This window comes from Phalacrocorax aristotelis, chromosome 31 (genome assembly GCF_949628215.1).
Source record: "Phalacrocorax aristotelis chromosome 31, bGulAri2.1, whole genome shotgun sequence".
NCBI classification, from domain to species: domain Eukaryota; kingdom Metazoa; phylum Chordata; class Aves; order Suliformes; family Phalacrocoracidae; genus Phalacrocorax; species Phalacrocorax aristotelis.
The window spans coordinates 192,035-215,319 of NC_134306.1; the positions used below are offsets into that span (position 1 = coordinate 192,035).

The 23,285-nt window shown below is 45.8% G+C and overlaps 2 protein-coding genes across 15 annotated transcripts in view; one reads left to right on the plus strand and one right to left on the minus strand.

Annotated features, from left to right (window-relative positions):
• LOC142049072 (uncharacterized) overlaps positions 1 to 18,434 on the minus strand; it is a 24,918-nt gene extending 6,484 nt beyond the window's left edge. The window contains exons 1-34 of one of the 14 annotated variants that reach the window (XM_075076495.1): positions 18,313 to 18,434; positions 17,666 to 17,707; positions 16,713 to 16,826; positions 15,427 to 16,007; positions 13,995 to 14,052; positions 13,657 to 13,677; positions 13,366 to 13,386; positions 13,243 to 13,263; positions 13,109 to 13,129; positions 12,659 to 12,685; positions 11,925 to 11,945; positions 11,348 to 11,368; positions 11,023 to 11,043; positions 10,737 to 10,757; positions 10,401 to 10,421; positions 10,070 to 10,090; positions 9,854 to 9,874; positions 9,626 to 9,646; positions 9,236 to 9,256; positions 8,410 to 8,430; positions 8,294 to 8,314; positions 7,983 to 8,003; positions 6,727 to 6,747; positions 6,547 to 6,567; positions 6,435 to 6,455; positions 6,289 to 6,309; positions 4,898 to 4,918; positions 4,432 to 4,452; positions 2,494 to 2,514; positions 2,099 to 2,266; positions 1,790 to 1,810; positions 931 to 951; positions 613 to 636; positions 267 to 287 (exon numbers count right to left, since the gene is read on the minus strand). In XM_075076495.1, coding sequence (XP_074932596.1) covers positions 267 to 287; positions 613 to 636; positions 931 to 951; positions 1,790 to 1,810; positions 2,099 to 2,266; positions 2,494 to 2,514; positions 4,432 to 4,452; positions 4,898 to 4,918; positions 6,289 to 6,309; positions 6,435 to 6,455; positions 6,547 to 6,567; positions 6,727 to 6,747; positions 7,983 to 8,003; positions 8,294 to 8,314; positions 8,410 to 8,430; positions 9,236 to 9,256; positions 9,626 to 9,646; positions 9,854 to 9,874; positions 10,070 to 10,090; positions 10,401 to 10,421; positions 10,737 to 10,757; positions 11,023 to 11,043; positions 11,348 to 11,368; positions 11,925 to 11,945; positions 12,659 to 12,685; positions 13,109 to 13,129; positions 13,243 to 13,263; positions 13,366 to 13,386; positions 13,657 to 13,677; positions 13,995 to 14,007 — 778 coding nt within the window. In that variant the 5' untranslated portion in view covers positions 14,008 to 14,052; positions 15,427 to 16,007; positions 16,713 to 16,826; positions 17,666 to 17,707; positions 18,313 to 18,434. Of the gene's footprint in view, positions 1 to 266; positions 288 to 612; positions 637 to 930; positions 952 to 1,789; positions 1,811 to 2,098; positions 2,267 to 2,493; positions 2,515 to 4,431; positions 4,453 to 4,897; positions 4,919 to 6,288; positions 6,310 to 6,434; positions 6,456 to 6,546; positions 6,568 to 6,726; positions 6,748 to 7,982; positions 8,004 to 8,293; positions 8,315 to 8,409; positions 8,431 to 9,235; positions 9,257 to 9,625; positions 9,647 to 9,853; positions 9,875 to 10,069; positions 10,091 to 10,400; positions 10,422 to 10,736; positions 10,758 to 11,022; positions 11,044 to 11,347; positions 11,369 to 11,924; positions 11,946 to 12,658; positions 12,686 to 13,108; positions 13,130 to 13,242; positions 13,264 to 13,365; positions 13,387 to 13,656; positions 13,678 to 13,994; positions 14,053 to 15,426; positions 16,008 to 16,712; positions 16,827 to 17,665; positions 17,713 to 18,312 lie in introns of all 14 variants that reach the window. The other 13 variants (XM_075076491.1, XM_075076488.1, XM_075076500.1 and 10 more) reach the window with 13 other exon arrangements.
• On the plus strand, positions 18,428 to 22,409 carry RACK1 (receptor for activated C kinase 1). Its single transcript, XM_075076569.1, has 8 exons — positions 18,428 to 18,641; positions 19,225 to 19,396; positions 19,991 to 20,138; positions 20,479 to 20,574; positions 20,735 to 20,845; positions 21,286 to 21,426; positions 21,811 to 21,921; positions 22,278 to 22,409. The coding sequence occupies exons 1-8, from the start codon at positions 18,533 to 18,535 to the stop codon at positions 22,341 to 22,343; spliced, it is 954 nt and encodes a 317-aa protein (XP_074932670.1). The 5' UTR covers positions 18,428 to 18,532; the 3' UTR covers positions 22,344 to 22,409.
• The last annotated feature ends 876 nt before the right edge of the window (positions 22,410 to 23,285 follow it).

A 23,285-nucleotide genomic window follows, 5' to 3' on the forward strand; every position in this document is an offset into this window, starting at 1 on the left:
AAGAAAAAAGAGGGAGGGAAAAAATCAGAATTCTTATTAGCCTCCAGCGTTTTAGCCTCTTCCAGGCTTTATTCGCGTTCATTGCTATGGTCTGAAATGAGTTCGCAACTTACATTAAACACCACCATTTCCTTATTCTTTTTTTAAAAAGAAAAAAAAACCTCCAGCCCCGTCACCGTAACGTGCTCGTCACAAGATTCATATCGCAAAACTGGATCCCTCCCTCTTCTGTCGAATTAAAAAGGGAAAAAAACCCCAGGATTTACCGAGTTCCTCGGAAGATTCATCTGCAAAAGGAACGGGAAGAATGAATTTGGCGCCGCCCGCCCGGGACACGCTCCCTCCGCCCGGCGTCGTGCGACCTCCCGCGCACGAGGCGGTTTAAAAAAAACTCAGGACTCCCATAGTTTGTGTTTCAGTCCCCAAATTAAATGAGATTTTTAGTGTGGAGTCTAACCTAGAATATGTGTGTATATAGAGAAACAATAAATATACACACACGCGTGGATATTTTTATATATATACGGGCCCCCCCCCCCCATTTATATGAATAAATATGAATAAAATAATGTTTCTAAATTTTTTTAAGAGGGGAAGGGAAATATCACTTACCAGTTTTCCCATCCTTTAATTCCTCTAACAAAAAGAAAAGAGGAAAATTAGAGGCGAAACACGGATTTTCCTTTTGTCCCCCATTTCGCCCCGCAGATTTCTGTATCGGGAAACGCTCGTTTCTATTCCGTGGCTGTTTTTTGCCGGGTGTCGCTGCTACCTGTTGTTATTTTATTTTTAGAAGTCAGCTGCAGCGGCCCTTTATCCAACTTCAAACGCTATATACAACCAGCCAACCCAAATGATGAGAAACCCCATGAAAATCCGCCCCCCAAAAAATCCCAGATCAGTTTTGTGAAAGGAATAAAAGTGGCTCACCAAGCTCTTCCGTCAATTTGCCTTAAAAGGGAGAAGATAAAATTTGCTCTGTTCAGTACATTTCCTTCACGAGGATGTGGGGGGGGAACGGAAGGTAACAAAATCCTCTGACATGGGCAGATACTCTTGTGCCTCGTAATTTTTTTAAAAAACTCAATTAAAAATTTTTTAAAGTAATATTTTTAAAGCACCTTCTTAATTCGATTTTTAAGCCACCTTCTTAATTCGATTTTTAAAGCACCTTCTTAATTCGATTTTTAAAGCACCTTCTTAATTCGATTTTTAAAGCACCTTCTTAATTCGATTTTTAAAGCACCTTCTTAATTCGATTTTTAAAGCACCTTCTTAATTCGATTTTTAAAGCACCTTCTTAATTCGATTTTTAAAGCACCTTCTTAATTCGATTTTTAAAGCACCTTCTTAATTCGATTTTTAAAGCACCTTCTTAATTCGATTTTTAAAGCACCTTCTTAATTCGATTTTTAAAGCACCTTCTTATTCGATTTTTAAAGCACCTTTTTAATTCGATTTTTAAAGCACCTTCTTAATTCGATTTTTAAAGCACCTTCTTAATTCGATTTTTAAAGCACCTTCTTAATTCGATTTTTAAAGCACCTTTTTAATTCGATTTTTAAAGCACCTTCTTAATTCGATTTTTAAAGCACCTTCTTAATTCGATTTTTAAAACACTTAATATTTTAAAACTTACTTAATTCGACTTTTTAAAACTTAACTCAGTTTAAAATGTAATTGAAATTTTTAAAACTTTACTCAATTTTTAAAGTAATTCAAACTTTAAAAACTTAATTCAAAATTTTTAAAAAATTCAGATTTCTCAGGAAATAAGGACAACACTTACTGATGACGGCGTCCTGTTTTCCTAGAAAGAAAACAAAGAAGGGATAGAGATTACTCAACCCCCGCTTTTCCCCGATTTCGCATTCGCCCACGGACGCCGCCCAGCGAGGCGAACGGCACGCGCGCCTGCGCATCTTCCTGCCCCCCCCGGCGCCGCGGGCGCGGCTCCCAGGCTTTGGCGCGTCGCTGCACGGGAGGGCGTGAAAAACACGCGCCGCCGCGACAAAACCTCCCACACTAAAAACGAGCAGAAGCTCTTGCAGTGATTCGGGACAGAGAATCACACCTCCAGGACGTTTTCCTCAAATACCTGATGTATTCCGTGGAGTATAAATACATTTTTGAATTAATAATTGAATCAAATAGACGACTTTGGTGAAAGTGGGGAGCGGCACAACCCATCTGAGGGGCTCCCGCTGCCCGCGGAGGATTCGCTTCCCGAGACGCGCCGACTTACGAACTTCCGCGTCTCGTTCCTCTGCAAACAGAAAAGAACACAAATTATTACCATTTTTCCTACAGGAATTTGCTAAAGCGCCTCGGCCTCTCCTGGCTGTTATTTTCCTCCAAATTCTGTTTTAGGAGGTCACAGCTGCCTTCGGCAGGGCCGTGTTTCTGCTAAAAGGGGTGTGTGGGGGGGGAGCAGCCACCAAACCGCCCGGCGCTGCCCGTACGCCGCATTTATTGAGGGGGAAGCGCGCTTACCGAGCAGCTGGGAGAGGCGCCCTGAAAGCCGAGACAGACACGTTAGGTCGAAGCAGAGGGTTTTAACACTGAAATGATACGTAGTCTACAATTTGTAATTATATATTTACACTATATCAGTTATTATTGCTGTTATAATCCTGTGTCTATAATATACAAGTGATAGATACTGAAAATATATAGACACAACACATAAAGTCACTATAGAAAACAAAAATACAATAATATAAATATAATATATATTAACATTATTAATATAACTGTAACTGTATATAATATATATAACGATATATAAATATATAAATATGAATATATATACACACAACACATGTATAGACACAACACAAATACACTATAGAATATAAAAATAAAATAATATAAATATAATATATAAAAATAATATTAATATAACTGTAACAGTATATAATGTATAATGATATATAAGTATATAAATATGAATATATATACACACAACATATATGTATAGACACAACACAAATACACTATAGAATATAAAAATACAATATAAATATATCTATTAATATTATTAATATAACTATAACTATATATAATATATATAACTAGATATAACTATATAAATACATATATACACACACAACACATATAGACACAACACAAATACACTACAGAGTATAAAAATATAATACTATAATATATTAATATTATTGATATGACATTATGATGTTATGACATTATGATGTTATGACATTATGATGTTATGACATTATGATGTTATGACATTATGATGTTATGACATTATGATGTTATGACATTATGATGTTATGACATGATGTTATGACATTATGATGTTATGACATTATGATGTTATGACATTATGTTATGACATTATGTTATGACATTATGATGTTATGACATTATGATGTTATGACATTATGTTATGACATTATGTTATGACATTATGTTATGACATTATGTTATGACATTATGTTATGACATTATGTTATGACATTATGTTATGACATTATGTTATGACATTATGTTATGACATTATGTTATGACATTATGTTATGACATTATGTTATGACATTATGTTATGACATTATGTTATGACATTATGTTATGACATTATGTTATGACATTATGTTATGACATTATGATATGATATGATATATTATGATATGATATGATATGATATTATGATATGATATGAGATATGATGATATGATATGAGATATGATGATATGATATGAGATATGATGATATGATATGAGATATGATGATATGATATGAGATATGATGATATGATATGAGATATGATGATATGATATGATGATATGATATGATGATATGATATGATGATATGATATGATGATATGATATGATATGATATGATGATATGATGATATGATATGATGATATGATGATATGATATGATATGATGATATGATATGATATGAGATGATATGATGATATGATATGATATGATGATATGATATGATATTATGATATGATATGATATTATGATATGATATTATGATATGATATGATATGATATTATGATATGATATGATATGATATATTATGATATGATATGATATGATATATTATGATATTATGATATGATATATTATGATATTATGATATGATAAATTATGATATTATGATATGATGTGATGTGATGTGATGTGATGTGATGTGATATAACGAGATGTGATATGATATAACGATATAACGATATGTGATATGATATAACGATATAACGATATGTGATATGATATAACGATATATGATATGATATAACGATATATTTTATAAATATCTAACTATATAAAATATATAACTATATATAGTTATATATAGTATATAACTATATTAATATAATTATAAATATTAGTATGTATTAGTGATCTCTAAATATGGCCCAAAAGACGCGAGCGGAAGGAAAACGACACTTACTTATCTCTGCTTCATTTTCCCCTAAAAGGGAAACAAAAATCATGGTAATAAAGAACAGGAGCCGCCGCTTTTGCCGCCCCGTTGTGCCCCTCCGTCATCAGCGCGGCTTCGTGGGTCTTTACAATGATTTTCTTCTTTTTCCTACCACCACTGCTTTCTGCCGAAAAACACACCTAGCCTCGGCTAAACTCATATTTGCAGGTGAAAAACAGGCTCAAGCAGCCCCGCGAAAGGAAACGCCGCGTTCGGCAGAAAATAAAAAAGGGCAAATATCGATCGTCACTCGGGTTTTTCTGCTCCGCAGCGTCGGCGGTGGCTTTCTGCACCCGGTAGTTCAGATTTAGGCCCTGCCTCCTGGGCAGTTACGAGCTCGCGTCGCTTCTGAGCTCATCCGCAAAAATAGCAAAGGAGCCGCCGGGATGGCGCCGAGCCCGGCCAGGTGGCTCCAACGCCGGCTGGTACTTACGGATCTTCGTGTCCCGTTCCTCTGAAAAATGATAAAGGAATGAGAGTAAATTAGCCCATAGTTGCGTTCCGCAAGCGCTGAAGTCAAGCTCTGCCAAGGGTTTGTTCTGGAACTGGTTTCGTATCTATAATGTCGCTTGGAAATTCTGTTTTGGGGAATATATATTATATAAATACTATATTATACATATACATATTATCTGATAAAGAAAATCTGTCAGATAATCTAATACCCTCATCTTTTACCCTCATCTTTTACCCTCATCTTTTACCCTCATCTTTTACCCTCATCTTTTACCCTCATCTTTTACCCTCATCTTTTACCCTCATCTTTTACCCTCATCTTTTACCCTCATCTTTTACCCTCATCTTTTACCCTCATCTTTTACCCTCATCTTTTACCCTCATCTTTTACCCTCATCTTTTACCCTCATCTTTTACCCTCATCTTTTACCCTCATCTTTTACCCTCATCTTTTACCCTCATCTTTTACCCTCATCTTTTACCCTCATCTTTTACCCTCATCTTTTACCCTCATCTTTTACCCTCATCTTTTACCCTCATCTTTTACCCTCATCTTTTACCCTCATCTTTTACCCTCATCTTTTACCCTCATCTTTTACCCTCATCTTTTACCCTCATCTTTTACCCTCATCTTTTACCCTCATCTTTTACCCTCATCTTTTACCCTCATCTTTTACCCTCATCTTTTACCCTCATCTTTTACCCTCATCTTTTACCCTCATCTTTTACCCTCATCTTTTACCCTCATCTTTTACCCTCATCTTTTACCCTCATCTTTTACCCTCATCTTTTACCCTCATCTTTTACCCTCATCTTTTACCCTCATCTTTTACCCTCATCTTTTACCCTCATCTTTTACCCTCATCTTTTACCCTCATCTTTTACCCTCATCTTTTACCCTCATCTTTTACCCTCATCTTTTACCCTCATCTTTTACCCTCATCTTTTACCCTCATCTTTTACCCTCATCTTTTACCCTCATCTTTTACCCTCATCTTTTACCCTCATCTTTTACCCTCATCTTTTACCCTCATCTTTTACCCTCATCTTTTACCCTCATCTTTTACCCTCATCTTTTACCCTCATCTTTTACCCTCATCTTTTACCCTCATCTTTTACCCTCATCTTTTACCCTCATCTTTTACCCTCATCTTTTACCCTCATCTTTTACCCTCATCTTTTACCCTCATCTATCTGATCTATTATAATAATACACATTACATCATATATTTATCTTTGCTCTTGCACACACACTACTCACCTTGATTTAAATAGAAATTCCCTCCCCCCTTAAAAAAACCCTCAGGTATGCAGATAACAGCAAAAAAAAAAGAAATTAATTTTGAGCAAAGCAGGGAAATTCCTTACCAAGTTCTGCCGCGTGTTTCCCTTAAAACAGAGGGAAAAAAAAGAACAAAACAGGGATTTCACAACATTCCTCTTTTCTTGATGACATAATAGATGACAAAATTCGCAGGGTTAATTCTCACAATGAAAAACAAAAAGGCACTTACGAAGTTTTCTATTGCAGTCCCCTAAAAATAAACAGGAATAAGTTGTTATTCCATCACTCTGTGCCTGCGCTCACACTGCGTTTCCACCTAAATCAATGGGAAAATGACTTACCGACGTCCGCAGTAAGTTCACCTGAAAAAAAAAGAGGGGAAAAAAATTAAAAGTTAGTTTTAAGGCCAGTATTTTTTATTTTTCTGTAAATCTAGAGGCAATGGACGATGGTTTCTGGGTCTCATTTCCTCCTCAGAAACTCCTCCAGAGATTTACTGGGCAGAGGAACATAAAACCTACCTATTTTTGTGTGCCGCTCTCCTAAAAATATGAGAAAAAAACCAAGGTCAGTTATTCAGAATCATGGAATCACTGAATCATAAGGTTGGGAAAGACCTCGAGGATCATCAAGTCCAACCTCAACCCAACCCCTCCAAGGCCTCCTCAACCATGTCAAGTGCCGCGTCTGCGCGGTGTTTGAACCCCCCCAGGGACGGTGACTCCCCCACCTCTCGGGGCAGCCTCTGCCAGGGCCTGACAACACTTTTGGTGAAGAAATTGTTCCCAATCTCCAACCTAAACCTCCCCTGACACAGCTTGAGGCCGTTCCCTCTCGTCCCGTCACTGGTGACTTGGGAGCAGAGACCGACCCCCCCCTCACTCCAGCCCCTCTCAGGCAGCTGCAGAGAGCGAGAAGGGCTCCCCTCAGCCTCCCCTTCTCCAGGCTAAACCCCCCCAGCCCCCCCAGCCGCCCCCCAGCACACTTGTGCTCCAGACCCTGCCCCAGCCCCGCTGCCCTTCTCTGGACACGCTCCAGCCCCTCAAGGCCCTTCTTGTCCCGAGGGGCCCAAACCTGAGCCCAGCACTCGAGGTGGGGCCTCCCCAGGGCCGAGCACAGGGGCCCCATCCCTGCCCGGCTCCTGCTGGCCACACCAGCGCTGACACAAGCCCGGGGGCTGGTGGCCTCCTTGGCCACCTGGGCACTGCTGGCTCATGCCCAGCCGGCTGTCAGCCAGCACCCCCAGGGCCTTCTCCGCCGGGCACTTCCCAGCCCCTCTGCCCCAGGCCTGGGGCGTTGTGTGGGGTTGGTGTGACCCAAGGGCAAGACCCAACACTGAGCCCCGTTCACCCTCATCCAGTTGACCTCGGCCCCGTTCACCCTCATCCAGTTGACCTTGGCCCCTCGATCCAGCCTGTCCAGGTCCCTCTGCAGAGCCTTCCTGCCCTCCAGCAGATTTCTCATGGTTTCTGCCTTTTGCATGTTACATCTTTATCTCTGTTTGCAGACTTTGGAATCCAGGACAATTTCTGTTCTAGCCTATTTCTAATCGTTTTGGGGTTTTAAATTTCTCTACTGCTAGATGCTGTTTTTCACCAGGCAGATGAAACGCAGGGAAACAGGCAGAAATAATGTTCGGGTTTTGGTTTTAGAATTGCATTTTTCTAAATGCAATTTAACAATTTGTTTGTAGTGTGATAATTTTTTTGTAATTTTTTTTTCAATTTAAGAATTTTAAAAATTGATAAAAAACGCAAAAGGAAGGAAACCGACTTACCGAGCTCCACCGTAAATATTCCTTAAAACAGAAAATAGCATTAGCTCCTGTCAGATTTCCCAAACGCCGCAGCACGAGTCTAACCTTCGCCTCTCCAGCCCATCTCAGCTCTGCCCGCGGGAGTTTCCCCCCCATCATATCTTCCTTTTTCCCCTTAAACTTCAGCTTCAGCCTCCCCCAGCCCTCAAAATCCAAAGGATTGTTTCTTTTCACCACGCAAATTTAGTATAATTAAGAAATTCCAGCATCCCCTCAACACTGAAACACCAACCAAACCACCCTGAGGCGTACGAGGAGGAAATGGCACTTACTAATCGTTGCATCACACTTTGCTAAAACAAAAATAAAGAATAATATAGAGCGATCAGTTTTCAGCACCTCCGGTTGCCCTTTTCCCTCGCGTAATACAGGAAAGAAAAATCCTTACCAAGTTCTGCAGTGAGTTTCCCTAAAAAGAGAGAGAAACAGAAGTTTCTTTTAAATGAGATGTTTCTCTCCCCTCTCTGGACACGGCGTAAATAATTCTCTGGTTTAAGCTTACATGGTATTTTAGAAAATGATATGATGTGTGGTATAATAGTATGGAAGAGGTAGTAAAAATGTGCAGCTTGATAGTATAAAATACAAAATATAAATAGCAAAAATAATATGATATCAAATATAAAATAGCAAAAACAGTAAATTACAGTAGTGAAAATAATAAAATACAGTAGCAAAAATAGCGAAAATAATATAGTAGCGAAAGTAATTAATATAGTAGCAAAAACAATAGCGAAAATATTATAACACGGGGCGAAAATAATAGTGAAAAGAATACAATATGGTAGAGAAAATGGTAGCAAATAATGGCGAAAATAACACAACGTGGAGGCAAAAATAATGGCGAAAATAACACAACGTGGAGGCAAAAATAATGGCGAAAATAACACAACGTGGAGGCAAAAATAATGGCGAAAATAACACAACGTGGAGGCAAAAATAATCGCTATTATTTTCACTAAAATAATATGACAGCAAATAGCGATTGTAACATAACAGCGATTATAACCGATTACAATCTAAGAGCGAGGCAAACCACTGGTTCTGGTAATACACCCATGTAGGAGCGATGTAAGGGGCTGAGTTCAGAAATGCAGGAAAACTGAGCAAACCGGTGCCCGGGAGGAGAGAGACTTTTGGCAACACACCAGCCACTGAGGAAGATCCACCTTTAGACCAAGATTTTTAGGTGTCAGGAGGAGAACGTCACTTACGAAGCCTTGAGTCTCGGTCCCCTGGATGAAAAAAAAGAGAGAAAAAGAGTAAAATCCAGCATCTTACTGGTTGGGTTTTCTTTTTCACGCAGCACTTCCCTCTTCCCCCAGCCAAAGCTCAAAGACTTTCTGCTGCAAAGCTGGGTTTTGCTTATTTTTCTAATTATATTTTATTCAAGAACCCTAAAAAAATCTGCACGTTGAGCTCACGGTGTTATCCGGCGGCGGTCGGCCCCGAGGGACGCGGCCCCGCCTCGGCACGAGCCCTGGTGAGGGCCAGGAGGTTGCACCAAGGACCTCCAGAGGTTCCTCCAACTAAACGCATAAAATCCCGCAAAGATTTAATTAAAACAATCCTCACGGGAGGTTCTGTACAAAAATTGGACTTACCAAGCAGCGCGGTGAGTCTACCTTTGAAATAAGGAAAAAAAAAAGGTATTAATTATAGAATCACTGAATCATTAAGGTTGGAAAAGACCTCGAGGATCATCAAGGCCAACCATCAACCCAATACTCCCACGTCTCCTAAATCAGGCCCTACAACCCTTTGACCCTAGAAAAGACGTTTCTAAGCCTAAAAGTATCGGTTTTGGTTCAAAATAAACCCCCCAAACTTACGTATTTCTGCTGCGAGTTTGGCTGCAAAGGGAAAAAAGAATATTTGTATTTATTTGGATGTTTTTTTCTGTGGGAAATGCAGAAGCCAGGGCTGAAACTTGGGGGTAAAAACATGTTCTTATTCGCTGCTTTTCAAGGACAGGGCATTAGAGAGGCTCCCCCTCCCCCAAAACAAGGGGGTTTTACCCCAAAAGCACAATGAAGAATGACACTTACTGATTTTTCTATCGCGTTCCTCTGCAAAGGAGCGGAGAAAAAAAAGAAAAAGGAAGGAAATGAGTATTAAATATGTATTTCTTTTCAGTTCATTGCGTCTATAGCGTCCCCAGAGCTCTTAGATCAGGAATATTGCTTTTTCCCCCCCCAATATTGCCTTTATATGGATAATTATACTTTGAAATTACACTGTTATGAACGTTACTCAATTTACCAAAAGAAATCCTAAAGGTTTTTCAAGCAGGAAACCCCCTCCCCGCTCCCGTTGTCAAAGGTAAAAGAGCAGGCCCGCGTGCTCCACGGCACCCGTCCGAAACGGAATTGCACTTACTGATCTTTGCGTCGCATTCGCCTAAAAAAAAAAAAAAAAAAACAAAAAAAGGGAGAATCAATTAAATACGGAGAAACGCAGAGTAACTCCTGCACCCGGCCCCTCCCGCGGCGCGCTCTTCACGCCGTAAAACTCAAACCCGACGTAAGTTTTATACCACAGACAAATTCCCCTAAAATATTTTTAAAATAAGCTTTGCTAAGGAAGAAATCCCCCATCAGCCACCCATTCCTAACGCAGACGAAAACACAAAATCTTCCATTTTAAAGATTTTGGGTTTTATACGCGGCACTTTTGACAGATAACTTTAATTTTAAGGGAATAAAAACTTCTTACCCAGGTCTGATGTGAGCTTGCCTTAAACCAAAGGAAACAAATGAAATATGAGCTTTAAATCGACCTTTATTTCTCTGCAAACACAACCCGATGCTGCGGCTTGCGTCACCTTTGACTTTCCCCAGGGTCAAGGTATAATATCACCGCAAACCCAAAACCTCCCACATATTAAAAAAAAAAATAAAAATCATTTAAATAACCGGATCCAAACCACGCAGCCGCCCGCGAGGCGATGGGGCATCGCCGAGGCTTTTCCTCCCACCAGCAAAGGAAAAACGACACTCACTGATTTTTCTATCACGTTCCTCTAAAAGAGAAAATAAAGAGAAAATATCGACGGTCAAGACGTGCTCGCCAGCTCTCGGTCACGCTCGTGAACCTCACGTCATCCTCTGCCTCCAAATTTTGATTTGACGGGTGATTATCATTTGAAATGCCACTTTTTTAAAAAATTAGTTTTAATTAACTGACTTTTTAAAAATTAATTTACTTTATTTCTAGGCCAGATTGGATGTATGTGGGTTTTATGCTTGCGGGGGGACGGAATAACCACCTCTTCCCCCCTAAAAACCCACAGCGAAATAAAGACAAAATGGAAGGAAACCACTTACCCAGCTCCGCAGTCAGACTGTCTGAATTAAAAGAAAAAGAGAAAAATCACCACCGGTTTTCTCAAGGCCCTCCAGGGATGCACCACACCCTACCTGGTCCTTCCTTTGCTTGGAAAATACAGCTATTCTGCATCTAACGCTCGACACATCTCGCCCGTTCGCAACATCTACCGCGAAAGATGGGACAATCGGAACGGGAAAAGGAATTTTTGCAAAATTGGGAGTATCTGTTGAGGGGGATTAAGTCTTAAGTTCTGCGTCTTAACGGCCCTGAATCCCCCCAAAAGGCTCCGTCCTGCCTCTCAGGGCTTCACACCAATTACATTCATACACGGCTTTGGCTGAAAAATTCCCTTTATTCTCTTTTTTATTACCTTTCTAGCCAGAGCAGCCTGCGAGCTCCCCGTTCTCTGCGCTGCCGGGTTTTTTGTACATATTAGTTCTTATTAAAAATGAATATACCTCCGGCTTTTTAAAAATAGGCAAGAGAAAAGGAATAAACCCCAGGCAAATCAGCTAAAACACGACTCAGAGCTCTACCGAAATATATCGGATGGGACGTAGAGACACGACTTACCGATCTCTGCTGTAAGTTCACCTTAAACCAGAGAAATAAATCAGAATACGTGTTAAAGGGCTGCTTTCTGTTCTCCGAGCCTGCCGTTTACAGATTTGGCATTGAAATAACCACGTAGGGTCAAGGGCAGAGCCCGGAGCGGACGGGACCGTGTCTCCCACCCGCTGCGCGGACGTTAAGCGGGATCCTGGGTTTTCACGCAGGGTTCAGCGAACGAGAGATTTCCTTATCAGAATCAATTTGACAAAGATAAGAAAGTGATACTTACCTATTTCTGTGTTTTGCCGCCCCCCCAAACAAAAAAAAAAAAAAGAGAGAGAGAAAGGAAATGGCTTTAAGTTATTTTTCACCACTTCCACGTATTTATTTTGTTCTTAGAGACACAAAATAATCTCTATTCTATCTGGACTTATTCTCTTTATTCCAGGGCATTTCCAATTAGTTTTATTTCATCAGACCTATCCGCTTTTGCACTTTCTGAAGCTGAAATGAATGAACACGCCCAAGCTGCAGCTTGCTATCAGCAGCCCTGCCCGAAGCAGGCCTTTGCAGCCGGAACGGGACTCGCCGAGCATCGCGAGTAAAAATTCCCAAACACGGAGAAAAGTATTTATTCAAAGGTAAAAAGTTACGTAGCGTAGGAAATATTTTATTCCAGCGATGTGTGATTGAGGCTGTGTGGCTTTGAGTGATACTATTATTATTCAAGAGAACTTTTTAAGTCTCAAAAGGACACTTACCGTTTTCCGTGTCACATTCCTCTAAAAATAACAGAGAAATAAATATGGGTTAGTCCCGAGAGCTCCCCGCCTCCGACATGCTTCTACGAGCAAGCAAGAGCCCGAAGAAGAGATCGGGGAATGCCGCTGGGTCGCGGGGAGACAGCACGTCTCCTCCAAAGCGAGATGCCCGGTGTAACGGAGGTAGATTATGTTGCGCTGGGTCTAACGATCCCCTTAGGGGATGCTTCAGATCCCCTAAAAATATAATCTGAGCCTTCAGGTTATATTGCGCTGGTGGGTTCTCTTAAGGAGAACCTTGCGTTGTGTGTCTTGACTGTATCTCGGTAGAAATTTAAGGTGTGGAGGATCATTTCTGGCTTAAGAAGCCCATACAAAGGGACTTTTCCCATCTTCAGTGGCAGCAAAAAGAACCCCCCAGCCCCCAAACGACGCCACACTTACCAAGTTCTGTGTCGCTTTCTTCTAAACGAAATAGAGAGAAATTATATATCGACACGTCGGTCATTGCTAATGCTACAGCCGCAGAAACACGTGCATTCAGACTTCGGCATGCGTGAGGGAGGTCAACGACTTACCAAATTCTTCTGCTAACCTCCCTTAAAATAAAGGAATATTAGTTCAAGCCTTTCGCACCAAGGTTTTACCATCAGGGGGAGGAGGGAAAAGAAAACAAACCCCAAAAAACCTAAACAACTTACTGATTTTTGCATCCCATTCTTCTAAAAGAGAGAGAGAGGGGGAGAATTTAGCCCCCAGTGAGTCCTTCTGTAGCTTTTTTAATTTGCACTATAGGAATTGTCTTAAAAAATTATTATATACTGACTTTTTTCCCCTCGTTGACCATAACGTTCCCAAAATTACAGAGGTTTGATACGGTCTAGAATATTTGATGGTATAAGCAAGCCATGCACCCAGCCAAGAAAGACCATAGGAGATGTGTATTAATGCGACTCATTTTGATGGAAGAAGGAAAAAAAACAATCACTTACCAAGATCTGCATTCCTTTTCCCTTAAAAAGAAGAAATAAAGGGGGGAGGGGGGAAATAGGTAAATGTTTTTTCGCACTGGTGGCTCCCTAGCCTAGAGTTAAACTGGAGTTTACTAACTCTGGAGTTAAACATTAATACTACTTTCTTGAATGACCAGAGCTCATTGACAGCCAAGAAGAGCATCGGATTAGAAAAGCTGGCTTAGGGAAACATCAGGAAACCAGCCCAAGCAAGCAGAGCAAGGACTGAACGCCCTCAGGCACGGCAAAGCTCGGTTTTGGGTGCTAAGGAGCCGCGACTCGGCACACGCTTTGTTAATAAATATGTTTTCACATACCTGACTCCATCATCACGTGGGCTTCGTAACTGGAACCACCTCTGAGAGCTTTGTCGACCTGGTGGGACGAGAGGGAACAATGTTAAAATATCACGTCCAGGGAAAACCAGGCCTTTCGAGTGACGCGGCATGGAGGAAAAAACGCGTTTTCTGGGAAATTCAGCTGCCGATGCCCGCAATATTTTTGCCCACGTGAATAAACGCAATAAGGGAGAAATCCATGGAGTCACAGAGGCTTTTTTCCCCATTTTTCTCAATTATTACACGTTGTTACTGGGGATGTTTTCTGGTCTACATCTGGATGAATGGTAGGAAAGAGGGAGCTACTGTAGGTGTGATGAACCTCCATCGACATCTATCACCCGACTGATCACAGAAGGGGTCCTGGGCAAATAGATTAGACCCCTAATTTTAGTTGTTTGAAGCAGCATGAGCTTAAATCCCCCTCTACGCCTCAAATTATTTAATAATAACGTTTATCACTGCTATTGACACCTTGAGACGCAGCCCCATACGTGGGAAATGTGGTGCTACCGCCTCTTCTGGCCAAAAAAGCAGCACTTAATTTAAGCTGAATATTTTACTAAAAGCTTCCCTCCTCTGCTGCGTCCCTGCTGTTTCTCATCCCTGTATAGGCGGTGATTTCTAGTCCGCGCTAATGTTTTGAACTGATTCTCCTTATTAATTAAAAACCCAAGGATTAAATTGCCATGGGAGATTGTGTAGGCTGGGTGAAAGGACGCAGATTTTGTGCCCTCTGCTTGCTCCTTTATCAACACACCAGAGAAGGCAGGCTCCATCACAGAATTTTTCTTCCTAAATCACTCCAACTGGACAGGGAAGGCATTATAATTTAATTTTTGGGTTCATAATCCTGCCGATGTCCTGAACACGCTAAGCCTTGCAGGGGAGAGCTGAGCTGCAGCTGTGGAAAGGCAAAAAGGACCAGTCGAAGACCAGGGAGGGAAAAGGCATCGGATCATATTGGAAAGGAAATTATTGAATGATTCTCATGTGCTATGTTAAGATCTTTCCTAAACTGTAGGTGCTATTAGGAGCCAGGGTAGATAAACACTGTTATGAGGACCTAAATTTGTACAGAAACAGATAAACAGAGCAAGGGAAAGGGCACTAATATTTCTGTACAATATTTTCCTAAAAGGAAAAAAAAAATGTAATATGATTCCTCCTTTTAATCCTTTTCCTGTTTTTCAGTAAAATCAGATTCATATACAGGAATAAAAGATTATTTTGTTCTAGGCTTCTTCCAGCTCTCACGAACGTATCCCGTTTCTTCTGCTTTCTAAATGCATCTCCCAGCCCTTGACGAAAGAGCCCACGCAGCCAGACCGGCATCCAGCAATAGGATACCCACAAATTATGCTTCCCCCGACTCTCCAGCACTTGCAGGGGGGGGAAAAAAATGACTTACCAAGACCTGCAGTTAATTTTCTGTAGTGCTGAAGTTGGCCTAACCAGGGCTGTTTTGCTCCCAGGACACACGGGCGGCAATGGTTGCGTAGGTGGGGGGTTGTCTGGAGATTTTGGCAGGTCCTGGGACTGCAGTGCCCTGGGAAACAGGCACCGAGACTCGCTGGAGGCTTTGTGTGTCTGCACCGAGCTGGAAGAGCTGTCACGGGCACGACAGCTGTGCTGGCAGTGGGGAGGGGACCTTCCCACCGCCTAATTTTAGCTGGTTTAAATGCCGAGGTGGGAGGGAGGGCTGGAGGATCCCTATATAGTCATCGCAGGAACAGGGTCCTCCAGAGGAGGAACAGAAACAGAGCTGGTGACATCGAGCCACCCTCCGGAGGTGCCACCATCTCCCACGGGTTGTTCAGAGCACAGGGTAGCAGGGTCTGAGAGCGAGGACCCTGCGGGCTCAGCGTCTGTAGGCAGCGGTGTGGAAAGCACCGAGCATTTCGCACGCGTGGTGATCCCAAGGAGCTCCCGTTTGTGCCGAAATCTTCCCTCTCCAAAGGGTGACGGCATCGATTTCTGGTTTGCATTGCTCTAAAATAAAGAGAAACTTGAAAGAAGCTTGTGCTTTTCTCCTTCCTTTCCGTCGCTGCTCCTCATCAGGACCAAGTGAGAGCCTGCAGCCAGGATTTCTCATCCCTTCGGGTTATTTAAAAACGAAAACAAAAGCCAGTTCATGAGCTTCACCTCTTCTAGTATATATCAGCTTGCTTTAAAGACATGCAGCTCTCCCACTTCCCTCGTAGCAACAAGGCATAGATTTGAAAGTGAAATTTGTTTCCTCTTGCTGAAGGGGATTTTTTTAAAGCTCTGCAAGAAGTTTTCCTTAAACCAGACTAATAAGTGTTAAAATGCAGACCACTCCCATAGATATATCCCTGGAAGTCTCGTTTTCACCAAATAACTCTGGCTTAAAGCAGCGCAAAGTCATTGAAAGGCATCTGATACTGTTGATCTCTCCCTGAATCAGCCACCCAGCACTTTTTTTTAACAGTCAACAGAGAGAAAATAGATTTTGACGGTGCCATTCACCTGATCTGTCTCAGATGTCTCTGAGTCAGATGCCTAAACTCTCAACACCATTAACAAGGACAAGTGAGACATTTCCAGGGGGTTACGACCCAGACTGGGGCAGACGTGTAACTAGGAAGGAGCATTCTGGGCTTAGCGTCTGCCAAGTGGTATTTCCCAGCCCAGAAATGCTGAGAACATGGGCTGGAACAAAAAATGAAAACTCACTTAGAGGCTTGGAGAAGTAGATGCCAGTTCTTGAACCCTAAGGACCAGGACGCAGTATCTTTGTTGGGAGGTCTGTCTGCAAGTCACACAAGCTGGCAGCTTCCTTTCCAAAGCCTGAAAATTAAGGAGTTAAGGACACACAAACAACACATGAAATTCAGAGGGGCCTCCGTGAGCTCTAACACCAAGGAAAGACCACGGGCCGATGGAGAAGGGGCTTGCAATGGTGCTAAAAAGGGAATCATAGGAGGGTTCACCACTGGAAAAAAGGGGCTTTGCTACCCAGGCAGCCCTGGTTTCAAGCCATCAAAAGGCCAGACGACGCTGAGGAGGGAACAGGGTGAAGGTTAAGGTTAAAGCCGAGGACATGAGACCACGACCTGGCACCAAACTCCGGTGACTAAATCCTCTGGATTTGCGAGAGGAAAAAACATTGCCACCAAGTAAAGAAACAGAAGGTGTTTGTCTCGCGGAAACCTGAGCAAGGGGAAAGGGGATCACGGCGAAGGAGATGATTCTTCTTTTTGGCAGCAGGGGTCTGGCATTTGGAGAAGACAAAATAACCGGCGTGCTGCCGTGGGGTTCTGCCAAGAGAGAAACCTTGCAGCATGACACCACGGTACGGCCGGGAAGGTCAGCAGCACCTCCAAGACATTTTGCAAAAATTGCTCATCAGTCGCACCCTGACACGGGCTCCTAAACGCTCGTTGGTGTTGAGAAGCAAATCCTCCAAAGGCAACCCACGCAACGCAGCGGGAGAGGTTTCTTTGGCATGAAAAGCTGAAGCGCCTTCAGCCTTTGGCATTTAAGGGCTCTGAATGATACCAATTAGGAGTGTCTGCACTGAAACTTAAGACACGAGAGCCAAAGAGCTATGAAAAAAATCAATGGCAGAGGGCTTTTTATCTCCAGGACTACGGAGCCAAATTATCTCCCCCAAGGTCTGTTTGTACCTGTCGAGTTGTCCCAATTTTCAAGACAGTTTTCTTATGCACCTGCACTTTAAAACAAGCAGGAACTTAAAATTACTTCATTCCCTTAATCCTCTGCTCCACCACCAGTCCCCTAAGCCCTCCCTTTCCCCCCAAGACCTCCCACCCTACTTCAATCCCCGCAAGGCCCTCCCTGTTCCCCAAGACCCCCCTACCCCACCACCAGCCCCCAAGGCTCTCCCTGTCCCCCAAAGCCCCCGACCCCACCTCCAGCCCCCCAAGACCCTCCCTGTACCCCATAGTCTCCCTACCACACCTCCAGCCCCCCAAGGTCCCCCCGACCCCTACAGCCCCCTACCCCCCTACCAGCCCCCAAGGCTCCCCCAGTCCCCCAAGACACCCTACCCCACCTCCAGTTCCCCAAGATCCCCCCAGCCCCCCAACCCCACCATAGCCCTCCCAAGGCCCTCCCTGACTCCCACAGCCTCCCCACAGCCTCCCCCCACCATCAGCCCCCAAGGCCCCCAGTCCCCCAAAACCCCCCTACCCCACCGCCCTACCCGACCGCCCGGCCCCCCCCAAACCCTCCTACCCCACCGCCAGTCCTCCAGACCCCTCTCTGTGTCCCCCCGACCCCTCTCTATGTCCCCCCCGTTATCAGCACTCACCCCTGCACCTCTTTCCGTACAGTACCATGCGCGCCGCCATATTGTGCCGCACTCCCGCGCGCCGCCATGTTGCCGTACAGCTGGGACGCTATTTCCGCTTCCGCCGGAAGCCAGCTCGGTCTCTTTCTCTCCCCGCGCTGGCGGCCGCTGTGGGCGGCCGGACGGGACCGGGCCGCGGCCTCCACTAAATCCGCCGCCATCCTCCCGCCCCGCCGCCGCCATGACGGAACAGATGACCCTGCGGGGTACCCTGAAGGGCCACAACGGCTGGGTGACCCAAATCGCCACTACGCCGCAGTTCCCGGACATGATTCTTTCCGCCTCGCGCGGTGAGGGCCTGCACCCTGACCCCCGCCCCCACCCCACCCCGGTCAGGGGAGACCATCGGGAGGGGCGGGGGAGGGGGCGTCAGGTGGAGACCATCGGCCCGGGGAAAGGGGGAGTCCATTAGCCTGGTTGAGGAGAGGAGCAGGGAGAGACCATAGGTCGAGGTGGGGGGGGTTGGGGGAGACCATCGGGGGGAAGAAGGGGCATGGGGAGGCCATGAGACCGAGGTAGGGAAGGTCGCGGGGCTTGGGAGAGGGGTGAGGAGAGACCCTGAGCTTGCATGGGGAGAGGGATGAGGGGAAATCATGAGTCTAGAGATCGGGGGGACAGGCTGGAGCCCCCCATTAGGGCAGTCTGGCCAAGGATGGGGCTGGGTGTAGTAGGGCAGAGGTGCTGAGGAGGAGGGGAGAGGAGGCAGGGGCTTGGTCTTTGCGATGGGGGCAGAAGTATGGGCAGGAGGGGGTAAAGGAGCTGAGACCTGGTCCCCCTGTTTTCCTTAGCAGCCCCCCCCCCATTGCTATGGCCAGGTAGAGGGCTGCAGTCCCCGAGCTGACCCCCCACCTTGCCTTTCTGCTTCTGCTACAGACAAAACCATCATCATGTGGAAGCTGACCCGTGACGAGACCAACTACGGGATCCCGCAGCGAGCTCTGCGCGGTCACTCACACTTCGTCAGCGACGTGGTTATCTCCTCCGACGGGCAGTTTGCTCTCTCTGGCTCCTGGGATGGCACGCTGAGGCTCTGGGATCTCACCACGTGAGCTGTGGGGACCGGGGCTGTTTTGGGTGGGGGATGTAGGGTATCTCTGCTTCATTTGGATGCTGGGAGAGGGAGCGAGGTCATCAACGCGCCTTGAAAACGGGATGATTTGCTCTTGGGTTGGGAGGTAAATCCCGGTGGGGGGGAGTTTTCTGTGGCCAGTGCCATGATTTTGAACAGAGGCGGGAATTGGGGTGTTCGGCTGCTTTTCCTCAGCTCCCTCTCCCCATGATTAAACCTGACACAAAGTCTGCTGATTCTCCGGAGTCTGAAGACATGTCCTGCAATTATGATGGGAGAGAAGCAGTGGGGAGGGGCTTAAGCTCTTTTTTTTGGGGTCATTTTGGCCTGAATTGGGGGTACAGCCAGGAGAAGAGGGTTGGGATTTGCAGAGCCAGGCGTACACGTTAGCAAAACTCATCCTGATTCTCCCAGTCCTTTTCCATAGTTGTTCTTCTGAAGGACAAAGGGAACCATCACTCCTTAACCCTTTTGTAGACCAGTCTGTGTTTCTTTTTCTTTCGAATATTTCAATTTTTTCCCCTTCCTTGGTGGAATTTGTGAGATCTCCCATTGTCTCCGCCTTTGCAGCGGCACCACCACCCGTCGCTTCGTGGGCCACACCAAGGACGTCCTGAGTGTGGCCTTCTCCTCTGACAACCGCCAGATTGTTTCAGGCTCCAGGGACAAAACCATCAAGCTCTGGAACACCCTGGGCGTCTGCAAGTACACGGTGCAGGTGAGTCCCGGGGAAGGTGGGCTTCCAGATCACGCCTCCATGAGGAAGGATCTCCGTGGACTTGGTTTTAGGTCCACTCCCACCGCTTTTGATCGGGAATCCAGGTCTTTCAGCCCTGTCCTAATGATTAGAAGTGAGATGTTGCCTGCTGACCTCTCCCGGGGGGAGGGTCTGAGGACAAGTCCTGCAATTATGAGGGATGGGAGATGAGGGGGAGGCCTGGGAAAGCTGCGGAGCGACGGGATGCGGCACGTCTGATCTTGCAGTGCCCTGTGGACGGGGTGGGGAAGACCCGGCCGCGTTTCCTCGCCGTGAACCCGGCGTCGTTCCTCTTCCCCAGGACGAGAGTCATTCGGAGTGGGTGTCGTGCGTGCGTTTCTCCCCGAACAGCAGCAACCCCATCATCGTCTCCTGTGGCTGGGACAAGCTGGTGAAGGTAAGGTGGGATTGGCTTCCCCCAGCTGATCTGCAGTGGTGGGAGGATTGAGGCAGCCAGAGTGCTCTGGGGAAGGGCTTCCCCCCATATCCCCAGAATTGGGGTGCAGAAGCAGTGTTTAACCCCCTTTTCTCCCACCCCCATGTTTTTCCCCACACAGGTTTGGAATTTGGCTAACTGCAAGCTGAAGACTAACCACATCGGGCACACAGGCTACCTGAACACGGTGACCGTCTCCCCCGACGGCTCCCTCTGTGCTTCCGGTGGCAAGGTACGTCTCACAGTGGGGGGCAGGGGGAAGGCTGACACCCTGAGATGAGATCTTGGTGTCCTACCAGCACCTCTGGCTCATTTCTGCGTCTCCCACGTGGAGAGTGGGCTCCACATCTCGGTCATGGCTTTAGCTGGGTGGTAACAGCCCAAAGGGCTGGCCTGACTAGTTGTAGATGTCAAGCAAGGAGGGAAACCACAGTGAAGACGCTCACCCAGCTCCATGGACCTTCTTTAGCTCTTCAGTTTCAGCCCTTGATGTGTTTTCTTTGCATTTTTCTTGCTGTGTCCTTTAACTTTTCCGTATCTGCACTGGCTTATGGCAAAACATTCTAGCTTAACCGTGGTCGGGGTGGAAAAAGGCCTCGGTCAGGGCAGAACAAATCCAGGCTCAGGCGACGAGCGTTGGGGTTTGCTCTGACTCCTTCTCCTGCCCCACAGGACGGCCAGGCCATGCTGTGGGACCTGAATGAAGGCAAACACCTCTACACTTTGGACGGAGGAGATATTATCAACGCCCTGTGCTTCAGCCCCAACCGCTACTGGCTCTGTGCTGCCACCGGACCCAGCATCAAGATCTGGGTATGTCACCGCTTGGTCCTCAGCCCCTCTCTGTCCCCATCTGGGCAGGGTTCCCTCAGAAGACTCACTTTCTTCGGCTTTTGGGTTGTGCTGGGCTCAGAGTCACCCTTGCGCTCGAGATCCTCGCTGTGGATCTTGGAGGAGGAGCATCCCCACTGGGGGCAGCTCATGCAGCAGCGACCGGTGCCCGTGGCCGTAGGGCAGAGCCGCCGCGCCGTGATGAAACACTTTAATGCCATCTGACTGCATCTCTGTGCGGAAATCCAGAGGCTGTTTCTGAGCGATTCTCTGCTCCCTCACAGCGTTCCGGACTTGGGTTGGATTCGGCCCTGGGAGTCTCTCCACAGGACGCCTTGTTCCTTCACGTTCTTCTTTGTCCTGCAGGACCTGGAAGGCAAAATCATCGTGGATGAGCTGAAGCAGGAAGTGATCAGCACCAGCAGCAAAGCCGAACCACCCCAGTGCACATCCCTGGCCTGGTCCGCAGATGGGCAGGTAAAAACCATCCCCTTCTCCCTGTCCCGGCATCCTAACCCTGGGGAACGATGATTTTGGGGCCCCTCCTGCTGCTCTTGGAGCTTAGGGGCTGTGAAGACACTTGTGTTCCGCTCCCAGAGCCGTCCCTGCTAGTTGAGGACAAGACATTCCATAGCTCCCTTCCTTCCCTGGGTCCCTTCCCAACGCTTGAGCTCTTCTCCTTTACCTCCCCAACCCCTGGGGCTGGTGGTGGTCCCTCTCTGCTTTGGGATTTGCCCCCTGAGGACCGTAGTCCCTCGTCCTCGTGTCCTGAGGTCCCACGTCACTGGCCTGCCAACCCTTCCCATGACCCGACTCCCCGTTTCTCTCCATAGACCCTGTTTGCCGGCTACACGGATAACCTCGTCCGGGTGTGGCAAGTCACCATCGGGACCAGATGAGGACGCTGTAGCAAGAAACCGTAGATTTTATGTACAAAATAAATCAATAAAAGAGCGCTCTATCGAGCTCGTGGCCACCTCGTGTCCACCGTTGGGTCACCCCACAACCTGGAGGTTGACGGAAGATCTGGGCTTGGAGCTTTACTCCACCTGGACACAGATCAGGAACCTTAAGGGAGAGGTAAAAAAAACAACATCCCCACCGGGGGGGGCTTTACATCCACGAGAAGTTGTCCCCACACCTTCAAGGTTGGGGACATGGCAGTGGGACAGGGCTTGGGGTTGAGGACAGGGTGACCAGCGGAACTTTGAGAGCTGCGAGACGCAATCATGAGTTAAAAACCCATGATGCAGAAAAATCATAGCAGAGGGAAATAATTACGCAGTTGAGGACTTGGAAGATGTTCTCTGGCTAACGAGGGACTCTGTGGTTCTTCTCCCAGGCGTGGTGTCGCTGTGAAAACCCTGCGGGCCTGGGAAAACAAACAAATCCCAAGAAAAACCCAGAAAGTAGATACATTTGAGAGGCAGAGGTGGTTACAGAAGTGAGGCCCTTGGGTGTTGTCTCCCACCAGGGATGTTGGGAGCAGCTGTTAAAACCTCTCCTTCATTAACAGGGAGCCTCTCAACTTCCAGGCAGAGAGTCCATACAAAACCAAGTCATTTTCTGCAGATTAAGGACTTTTTTTTTTTTTTGCACTTTTCCTGGCTGGCAGAGCCACAAATCACCCATGTCACCGAGCCAGAAGGGACTTCGGGCCCTTGGCAGCGCCAGCTCGGCCATTGGATGCTGCCCATGACAGGCTCTTTAGGTGAATTAAGAGTGAGTTGGCTGCTTTAGGAAGGGATGTGGACACACAGCTTTGAGCCTGACCTAATCTAATTTGGAAGGATTAGGTCAAGATTAACGAGGCATGATTTAAAGCGGATCTGTTTACCCAG